A 9,712-nucleotide genomic window follows, 5' to 3' on the forward strand; every position below is an offset into this window, starting at 1 on the left:
GGCAGGGCAGCACTCAGCTGGGCTCTATCGGCCTCAAGCAGGCGATGCTGGGGGGAGGGCTGTGCTCTCCCTACCCCAGGAGCTGCGAAGAACTCATAGGGGAACCAGAAAGGGCAGATCTGAGGGTTGGGGACTGCAGCAAGTGCTCCCCATGCTATCACTGCACCCTCTACCCCAACGCATGGCCAGGGCTCCCCAATAATCACTCGGCGTTGGGGTGCCCCTGCAGCAGTGCTGATGACCACTGGATCCTAGGCGTCTTATCAGCACCAGACACGGTTCCTATCAGCGTGTCACTGCTGCCTGCTGTGCCATTGCCCTCACACTGTGCTGCTGGCTGCTGCTTCTCCACCAACCATCCCCCAGCTGAGGCACTGCACAGGTCAGGTTGGTAGGACCCCTGGGCACTGATGGAACCTGGAGGTGGGAGGAGGAGGATGGGAGGTGGAAGGTGAGAGCTGGGCTGGAGGGTGAAGGTAAAGGGGGAGCATTCACGCTCCAGGCCATCTGCAGCACAGGGAGGTGCCCTGACCCGCTGCCCCACAGGATGTCTCAGCACAAAGCTGCCCTGATCCACACCAAGGTGGTGACGGGCAGCTGGTGCTGTGTGCTGCCCCGCTGTGAGGATGTGTCGGAGGAGCTGAGCGAGGAGGAGTGCAGCATTGCCCGGAGGGCACAGCGCGTGGCACTGGAGGTGCTAGAGGATGCACTACGCAAGGACCGTGTGCTGATGAGGAACCTGAAGGATGTGGTAGTGCTGACTGGGGAGGGAGGAGAAGGCTGGGTGGAGCGTTACGCCATGCTGACTGAGCGGCTGCTGCGGAGCCTCGTTGCACAGCTCCAGCAGGCAGCCTTCCTCAAGAACCCGCGCAAGGCGGGCTCCTATGCCTACGTCAAGAAGAATGCATGGGACCGCACCATCTACCTGTGCCCGCTCTTCTGGCAGGCACCCAGTGAGCTGCAGAAGGACTCGCAGCCTGGCACACTGATCCATGAGGCTTCGCACTTCCTGGGCCTGCATGACATCACTTATGCCACAGCCAGCTTCAGGGCGGGCAGTGGTGGCACAGCCATCTGCACAGACGGGCACATGCCCCTCTCCGAGACCCTGCGGAAGGCGCTGCTCAACGCCAACAGCATCGAGTATGAGTTCGAGATCGTGCTGAGGCACCGGCAGCCCTATCAGGGTGGCTGCTATGCCTGCTGCGGGGAGACGGCACGTAACTCTGTCTGCGAGAATGCACTGCCCTGGGGTGGGCCGGCCTGTGGGCCCCAGAGGTGAGTGTGGCCCAGGATTGGGGCTGTGGGTGGGAAGGCTTCACGGCCACATCCCCAGAGCTGACAGCCCCCTGTCCTGCTCAGCACGGCTGCCAGCACTATCGGGGACATGGTGCAGCTGGCTGTGCTGCCCACCCGGGATGCCATGCGGAGATGCCTGTGGGACATGCGAGGAGTGGCAGAAGCCCTGAGCCAGTGCCAGCGGGCTGTGCTGGTGGCCAACATCACCGGCGGGGTGGTGAGTGTGGCAGGGGGGGTGGCAGCCATGGCCGGGCTGCTGCTGGCCCCTGCTGCGTTGGGTAATGCGCTGCTGTTGGCGGCTGTGGGTTTTGGCGTCACCATGGCTGGGAGCATCGCCAGCACTGCCGCCACCATTAGCAGCAGCGTGGGCTGCCTGGTGAGGAAAGGCAAGGCTGAGATGCTGCTGGAGAAGTTTGCTGCACAGGCACAGGTGTTCACGGGCTGCCAGGAGGCTGTGGAGAGGGCACGGATGCTGCTGGAGGCTCTGGGGCAGGAGGAGAACCTGGATGTCATCCTGGGGGTGTTCCGGGTGGTAGTGGGGCTTGGGCGCAGCATCTTCAATGGCAGTAGAGCTCTCAGAGTCAGCACAGTGCTGGCAGGGGCTGGCAATGCCACCATCCTTGCCGGGACAGCCTCCTATGTTCTGCTCGGCCTCTGCCTAGCCCTGGACATATTCTTCATCACCAAGGACTCAGCACACCTGCACCGTGGCACATGCTTGGAGCTGGAGGGGAGAATCCATGCAGCCACAGCCATGCTGGAAAGGGAGTTTGGTGCCATTGATGAGTTCTGTGAGAAAATCAGGCTGATCCTGGAGGAGCAGGAGTGAAGGCTGGCACAGGGCTGAATCCCACACCTGGTGCTCCTGCCCAACTGCTGGAGACGATGGGAGCCCTCCAGCAGCTTTGAGTGTGCACAGATTTCCAATAAAGCTATTGTGCTTGCTGCCATTAGCACTCTGCTCTTTTAATTCTGTTGCACCCTAAAGGGCACAGGGCAGGCCCAGAACTCACCAGCTAGACACCCCGCACTGCCTCTCCCACAGGCATTGCTGACCCCTGCAGCTGCTCCTTGTTTGCACTCTGCCACATGCTCCCAGTTCTCCACACCCTGTACTAATATAATGCCCAGCAGCCACCTGCCAAGAGCACGTAGTGCCCTTTTGGAAGGCTGCAGTGAGGCAGCAACACCTTCAGAAAATCCCCTGGAGGAAAGCTGTGAGCAACAGAGAAGTGTGTTGTCCTGCCCTGTGTGTTGCTCTCTCTGCAATTGCATGCAAAAATACAGTACACAAATGTGCCACTCACACATGAATGGGCAATTGCAAAAGTGTCTGTTTGCTCGATCGTCACAGCTCGGTGACAGCTCAGGGTTTGTTTTTGCAGCCAGCTTCACCTGATGCTGGCTTGCCGCATTAACATGGGATGTTCTGTTACCTGATCAAACTGGGCTCCTCTCAGAATGAATGTATCTGTAACGCACCTGCGCTGGCCTCACTCCCTTCTGTCCCAGATTCAAATTTAAGGGGAATTAAGGCTGTGCTCAGGGAAGATCAAAAATAGCAATATTCAGAGCCTGCTGGTTGCTAGCATCCAAACTGTAACAGCCCTGCATTTACACATACGTGTCCCTGCAGTGTGAATCCAAGGAGCAGAGCAGGAACACCTGTATGGCTGAGATAGGTTTCTTTGGGAAAGAATTGCCATAAAGCCCTGGGGGCTCCAGGGGTGTGCAGAGCACTCATTCACTAAAAGCAAGTAGGTTTAGCTGATTTCCTTGGGGATTTCTTCTTTGATGCGGGAATTTCGTGACCAATTGCTGAAAGAAGCAGCCCCAGAAAGTGCTATTGCTGCACTAAGTGTGGCCAGGGGCCTCAGGCAGTCCTGCACCCTGCTCCACAAGCTATTGAAGCACTTCAGGGAGCAGTAAAGGGTAGAAGCAGCTCAGAGACAGCAGGCCTGATGCTGACATCACAACTTCATCAGCACCCTGCTGCAGCACCAGCAGAGCTGATGCAGGCAGGAGGAGCAGGAATTTCAAGCACCAGGGACACCATGGCACTGCCCTGGGCAGAAAGCAAAGCCACGGCTGTCACCTTGCAGCTCCCAGCCCAGATACAGGGAGCAACAGGGCACCCAGTGCTGAAATAAGTCAGCCCTCATCCTACAGTGGAGGGGACACAGTACTCATACTCCTCACACAAGCAATACCCCCAGGCAAGAACCAGGCAGAGGCACTCATTCATCTCTCTTTTATTAGTGTAAACATCCCCCCCTCCAATCCCCACTATTAAATACAAACCAGGAGCACGGAGCAGCTCCCTCAGTCGCTTTCTCCTTAGGAGATGCGTAGCCGAACCTCCCCTGGAGCCCAGCAGTCTAGGGAGGGATGGGAACGTTGGATACCACATTTCCCCCCAACCCAGGCAAGCAGAGCCAGGAGGAACTCAGGGGGTCAGCATGGCCTATAGGCCACATCCCTGAGGCAGGGACAGCTCTTGTCAGAGGGCTGAGACCTCCGGCGTCCTATCAGTACTGCGAAGGCCAAGACGGCCTGGGTCAGGGTTCCCATGGGGAGCAGCTCACACTATGGAAACACGGCAGGAGCCCTCCAGCACTTCCCTAAGCCCCAGAGCTGCAGCTCACCTGCTGGCAGCCCGGAAGGCTCAAGCTTCTATCTCCTTGCCACGTGACATATGCTAAATCCAACCTCATTATTGCTTTGTTAGGGGCCCACGCCGCTGCTCCAGGCTGCAGCGGCACAAGGACATAGCCCTGCCCACAGCACATGACTGATGCTCCCTTTCGCCACAGCGTGCCTTGAGGGCCTGGCCAAGGGAGTTGAATGAGCACCAGGCACAGCCCTGCATCATGGGGGGGAAAGAAGGAAGAGTGGGACCTGCCCCAGTCCCAGCTGGTCCCTCATGGCAGTCACAACTCTGCCACAGGGACTCAGTGTGGAGCGGTTCATGGGACAAAGCGAGGGCCTCCTCCCCGCTGGGCCAGCAGCGAGCAAGGTGGCAGCAGGCAGTGCTGGGGTGAGGAGCTGGAGGTCCCAGCATGCAGCTTGGCAGCTACATCCCAGCTTCACCCCACACTCTGCAGCACTGCAGCTGCCCCGGGACCAGCCCAGGCTGGCAGGCAGCTCTGCTTAGGCAGCATTGGCAGCAATAGTGACCGCCACACTGGAAAGAGGAAGACAGATTTGGGGCAGCAGATCAGGTAGGGTGGATGGTGAGTCAGGCAGGGCCAGCACCTCTGCGCCCCAGGTTCAGGTGCTGTTCCCCTGCTCCTGCTCAAAGAGTACCATGGCCAGCTGGGAGCGGGACCCAACACCCTCCAGACTGCTCTGCACGCAGCGGTGGTAGAGCTCCTCACTAAGCCGTGGGTTGCAGGCCTGGTGCCGGTAGTGCTGTAGCAGGGCAGGCTCCACAGCCCGGAAGACATGAAGGTTGGAGTACTTGATGAACATATCGTAGATGTCCAGGGTCTCCAGGATGTCCTCATTCTCCTGCACGTCACCTGCCATGCGGGTGCGTGCTGCCATGTAGTCAGCATTGTAGAAGCAGGCCTCGTGGAAGACATCACGGTCAAAGCGTCCTGCATCCCGCAGGAGGTCCAGCATGGCAGGCGGTGCCTGGTTGTGGTAGGCGACAGCAGGGTTGTAGCCCTGAAAGTGGATGGGGAAGAAGACCTGCCAGTTGTTGATGGTATTCATCCGGCAGCGGTTCAGGAAGTCAATGGTGACCTCTGTGCCCACACCGGCCACAAAGAACAATGTGTCCACGGGATGCTTCTTGGAGATGATGTCCATGACCTTGATTTGGGAGGGGGCATCTGTCTTCACACTGATCCATGGGATCTTCACCTCAGCATACTTGCGTTCATACTCTGTGATCTGGGCCTTCACAGGGGCAAAGATGTCGTTCTGGGTCACCTGCTGGGCCTCGAATGGATCATAGATGAATAGGAAGGTGAGCACTGCGTTCTCACTGCTCTCAAAGGCAGCTGCTGCGTAGGTCTCCAGGAAGTGCGCCGCATGGTCCCGCTCATGGGCAGTGAGCGGCAAGATGACATTGATGCGGCTGGCCTCCGTCACATAGGGCATGGGGATGATCTCCACCTCACTGAGGGGTCGCACCAGGTGCACGCGCTTGGTGACAGAGCGGCTGTGACCCTTCTGTGTGACCACCTCCACCTGCAGGTCCAGCGTGTACTCCATGCCACGCGTGGGGTCAAAGCGCCGGTAGCCATTCACCAGCTGCTGCTTGCGGACGTGCAGCACCGGCTGGTACTTGCGATTCAGCTCCTCCATGGCTGTGGCCACCACATCAGCCACATCAGCTAGGTCCGCACCCTGCAGCTCACACTTGGGGGAGCCATCCACACAGGCATAGACCTGATCCTCTGTGAAGTAGTCCCAGCGCAGCACCTCGAAGCGCGTTTTGGGCTGGAATGGAGGAGGGATGCCAACAGGCCACATGGCACTGTGGTCCCCGTCTGCAGACAGGCTGCTGGCATTCTGAATCTCGAGCTGCAAGGGGAGAAGCAGAGGAGTCAGACCAGGTGGGTGCAGGTACACCTGCTAGGTCGCACTACAAACAGCTGATCCCACCCCAGAACAACTGCAGGTCTGAAGGCCCCCACATGAGGGCAGAAAGGTGACCCTGACTGGAAAGTGACAGCAGAATTGCCCAGATCCCACCCAGCCATGTCAGCTCTCACCTGAAGCTGCTGAATCTCCTGGTATGTCCTCTCCAGCTCCACCTGTGCAAAGTACTTATGCAACCGGTACATCTGAACAGGATCCAGCACAGGGTGGACAGTGAATGCACTCTGGAAATGGAGGTCAGTCTCCTGCTCAGGATCTACATTCTTCCCCAGCTCAAAATACTGGTAATGTAGGCCCTGAATGAGTAAGAGGTGGGTTAGAGGTGGCCCAGACCCACAACTCCACCCCACTGCATAAAAGCACGGGAGGCTTCAAGGAAAACAGTGCACAAGAGCCAGCCCTGTAGCTCTGGCAGTCCATGGGAAAACACTGCCAGGGGCTCTGCTCTATGCCAGCTCTGCTGCAGGACCTACCTCATGCTCTTCAGTGCAGCTTACTGCCGTGTGATCAATGATGCAGCGTCCCAGCCACTCATCAGGCCGGGAGCTGAGGATGTCATTGCGGCAAGACTCCAGGTGCTGCTGCAGGCGTAGGAGGAGGCTGCGGGACAGCAGGTACCCAAAGCCTCCAGAGCAGTAGCGTCCCTCAGTGTCCCCACCAATGAACTCCTCGGCGCGGCCCAAGTAGAGATGGGTGTCGATGCTGAGGTGGGCCACCAGGCGGTTGATGCGGTGTGCCTCAGTATAGGTGTTATCCTGCACCAGGAAGAACCAGTCGAAGTCATTGATGCAGTGCTCCAGCAGGTAGCGGATGGTCTGGTACATGTTCCAGATGGGCCGCTCATCGCCATGAGTCACCACCATCATGCCGTGGGGCACCTTGCGGCCCCGTGTGCCCGTGAAGTACACCAGGCGCTCCAGACGGTGAGCCAGCGTGCGGTTCACCGCCACCGCCAACGTGCCCAGTGTGCTCTTGGAAGTCAGCACACCCACGAAGAGCCGCTGCCGCATCCCCAGCTCTGTGCTGATGTAGCGAGTCCTGCAGAAGGGACAGAACCTGAGCCCACAGTGCCAGCACTGGGCCGCATGTGAGCGCAGCCAGAACCCAGCTGCTGGAACCAGGGGGAAAAATCCCTATCCCACAGCCGCCCCCAGCTGCCACTCGCACAATGCTTTCCAGGTTGAATCCTTCAAGCCGTCCCCCAGGCAGGAAGCGACCCCCCCGTGGCTCCCACGCTCACACAGTGGCCCCATTCAGCCCCACGGCTCCCCCCCGCCCACCTCCGGTCAGGGACAAGGAGGGCCTTTTAGAACTCGTTCCGTGCCATCGGTGGGGCGAGGGCAGGGGACACAGGGTGAGGGGAGGGAGGGGGGGCGCGGCAGGGCAGGCAGGGCTGGGACGGAGCAACAGGGACAGGAGGTCAGGAGGAGGAGAAAGAGCAGGAAGACGCCGTGCAGCAGCCCACGGAGCAGCGGGCAAAGGGCAGCACAGCCCGGGGAAGGCAGGCGGGAGCCGGCTGCCCCACCCAGCTCCTCCGCTCGCACCCGCCGAGCCTCGCCCCACACCCGCCGCCCCCGCCCCGCACCTGACGGCCTTCTTGGCGGCCCTGCCGGGGCTAGGCGGCCGGTAGGGCACGACGCGAGGCTCCCAGCTGTCGGCCCCCAGCCCGCCGGGCACGGCGTTGGGCCTGCGCGCCGCGTTGCCGTTGTGCAGCTCTCCAGCCGGGGGGCCTCCCGGAGAGCCGTCGGAGGGCGGCGGGCGGGCGGCGGGGCGCGGCGGCGGCCCGCAGGGCTCCTCCACCCAGGTGACGCTGAGCAGGCTGAGCGTGAAGCCCAGGGACACGCCGATGGCCACCGGGCCGGCGGGCCGCAGCACCGACAGCACCAGCGACAGCCGCATGGCCGCGCAGCTCCGGGAATGGACGGGACGGACGGGAGCGGCGGGGGCGGCTCCCGCTACCCGCTCGCGGCGCCGCCGTCCGACGTGTCACCCCCGGGCTCCGCCCCCTACGTCACGGAGGGGAGCCAATGGAAGGCGCCCGCGTCGGTGACGTCACGGCGCGGAGCGGCAGAGAGAGGGAAAGGGGCGGCGTGGGGGCGGGGCCTGGTTGCTAGGAGACCGCGCGGCCTAGCGCCAGGCCCGGCCCCGCCGGGCTGCGGGGAGGCCCTGCGGGAGGCGGGCGGGCAGCCAGCAGCTCGGGGCGCCGCGGGACTGTGCTCCCAGCACGCCTGGGCCGGAAAAGCGTTCCCAATTAAGGAGCAATTAAGGCCTCGAGCTTTTAGGAGCCCCACGAGGCCGAGCTTCACTCAAGGCCTGGCCAAGCGCTCTGCAGCCATCAGCCCCAGTGCCCGGGGCCCCACATGAGCAACGGGGAGCTGCTTAGGAACGAGGGAAGGGCCGCTCAGCCAGCAGAGCCTGTCGCATCCCCTCTGCACGCTGAGGCACAGCAAGGGGCCGAGGCTGCAGGGTCCTTCTCAGGCCCTGCTGTGTGAGGGAGCAGCTGGCAGCGTCATGCAGAATGTGGGACAGTTGTCCAAATGCAGCCCATTCAGAGGCTTTCTTCTGAATAGGCGAGGAAGTGGAATAGGCAGAGGCGGTCACATGGAGAGCAGTTTTATAGAGGTGCCAGAAGAGGAAACATGCAAAAGAAAGAAATGAGTGGAGATTTTCCATGGAAAATGGCCAGAAAGCAAATGGGATCATAAACAGCCAAAGTTGTCTTTGTTTTCCGTATGCACAAAAACATGACAGAAATAGATACGTTTGATTTCCTTCCCAAATGCAAATATTTAATGTTGATCACCTAACACGAACCCAAATAATTCTACGCTTGTGATAGAAAGAGACACTTGGCTCTGAAAGTGCTCTCATTGGCCTGGGCTTGAATTCAAACACAGGAAGGGACCGGAAACAGCACCAATCCTTCAGAGCCATGACACAGAGCTCTGAAAGCCGAACCAAGACAGCGAAGCCCTGCAGCAGCCTCCCCCTCTTGCAGCCCATTGAGGCAGCAGCCAAGCCCAGGGCCCTGAGCATGGTCCCCACAAGCTCTGAGGCAAAGCAGTCCCCCAGTCACGGCACTGCTGCCTGGGCAGCCCTGGCAGCTGCAGCTCTGGGCTTTGTCTCAGGCTGGCGTGGGGCTGTTGGGGTCTGCCAGAGGAACGGTGCCTCTGCCAAGAGCCTGCTGCCTGCCAGGAAGGGCCGTGCCTGGGGGCTCTGAGAGCTGCAGCTGGGAGATGGAAGCCAGGGGAATTCTGCCTCTGCAGAGCAGCTGGTCGTTCCATTTACCCAACCTCCTGCCTGGGTGAGCAGCAGCTGTAGGTTCCACAGACACAAGCACCTTTCCTTTTTCTAATTTCCCCACGTGCATGATTCAAAGCAAGGCACAGAACACCACAGAACGGAGCCTGGTGCATGGCCTAGTGAACACCCTGATGCATGCCCCAGGGCTCTCTGTAGCACACAGTCCAACACCTTGGTGCACAGCCCATCACATGCTGCAATTCACAACCCCAGTGCACAGCCTGAAGTCTGAATGCACGCTCTGGCACACTCTGGCTCCCTATACAATCTGCAATACAAGCCCTAATGCCCCAAAATTCAGCCCCACTGCACGTCCTCAGCGTGCCCCAACCCACTGCCCCACGCCACCCCAGCCCCGTCGCTGAAGCCCCGCCCCCTCCCAGAGGCCCCGCCCCCTTCCGGCGAGGCCCCGCCCCGGCGGCGCGGTGACGTCAGGCGGAGCTGTCCGCTCAGCACCGCGCCGCCACCATGCGCGGGGGCCGGGGCCGGGGCCGGGAGC

General features: G+C 60.6%; 2 protein-coding genes across 2 annotated transcripts; one reads left to right on the plus strand and one right to left on the minus strand.

The window, feature by feature from the left end:
• Positions 1-366: 366 nt before the first annotated feature.
• On the plus strand, positions 367-2,242 carry LOC122171225. Its single transcript, XM_042838640.1, has 3 exons — positions 367-382; positions 547-1,278; positions 1,363-2,242. Exons 2-3 carry the CDS (start codon positions 548-550, stop codon positions 2,126-2,128), a joined length of 1,497 nt encoding a protein of 498 aa, XP_042694574.1. The 5' UTR covers positions 367-382; position 547; the 3' UTR covers positions 2,129-2,242.
• Positions 2,243-3,535: 1,293 nt separating this feature from the next.
• Positions 3,536-7,810, minus strand: CHPF (chondroitin polymerizing factor). The gene is made up of 4 exons (XM_042838637.1): positions 7,496-7,810; positions 6,384-6,948; positions 6,024-6,206; positions 3,536-5,832 (listed from the first exon to the last, which is right to left on the minus strand). The coding sequence occupies exons 1-4, from the start codon at positions 7,807-7,809 to the stop codon at positions 4,570-4,572; spliced, it is 2,325 nt and encodes a 774-aa protein (XP_042694571.1). The 5' UTR covers position 7,810; the 3' UTR covers positions 3,536-4,569.
• Positions 7,811-9,712: the final 1,902 nt, after the last annotated feature.

This window comes from Centrocercus urophasianus, unplaced genomic scaffold (genome assembly GCF_019232065.1).
Source record: "Centrocercus urophasianus isolate 14NV4802_14NV808 unplaced genomic scaffold, USGS_Curo_1.0 seq_872, whole genome shotgun sequence".
NCBI classification, from domain to species: Eukaryota; Metazoa; Chordata; class Aves; order Galliformes; family Phasianidae; genus Centrocercus; species Centrocercus urophasianus.

Excerpts from the sequence above, each read along its gene's own strand:
- LOC122171225 (XM_042838640.1), top strand. The coding sequence starts at position 548 with ATGTCTCAGCACAAAGCTGCCCTGATCCACACCAAGGTGGTGACGGGC. Across the intron at positions 1,279-1,362 it reads CCGGCCTGTGGGCCCCAGAG|CACGGCTGCCAGCACTATCG; the intron begins GTGAGTGTGGCC and ends TGTCCTGCTCAG.
- CHPF (XM_042838637.1), bottom strand. The coding sequence starts at position 7,809 with ATGCGGCTGTCGCTGGTGCTGTCGGTGCTGCGGCCCGCCGGCCCGGTG. Across the intron at positions 6,949-7,495 it reads GCCGCCAAGAAGGCCGTCAG|GACTCGCTACATCAGCACAG; the intron begins GTGCGGGGCGGG and ends TCCCTTCTGCAG. Across the intron at positions 6,207-6,383 it reads GCTGCACTGAAGAGCATGAG|GGCCTACATTACCAGTATTT; the intron begins GTAGGTCCTGCA and ends TTACTCATTCAG.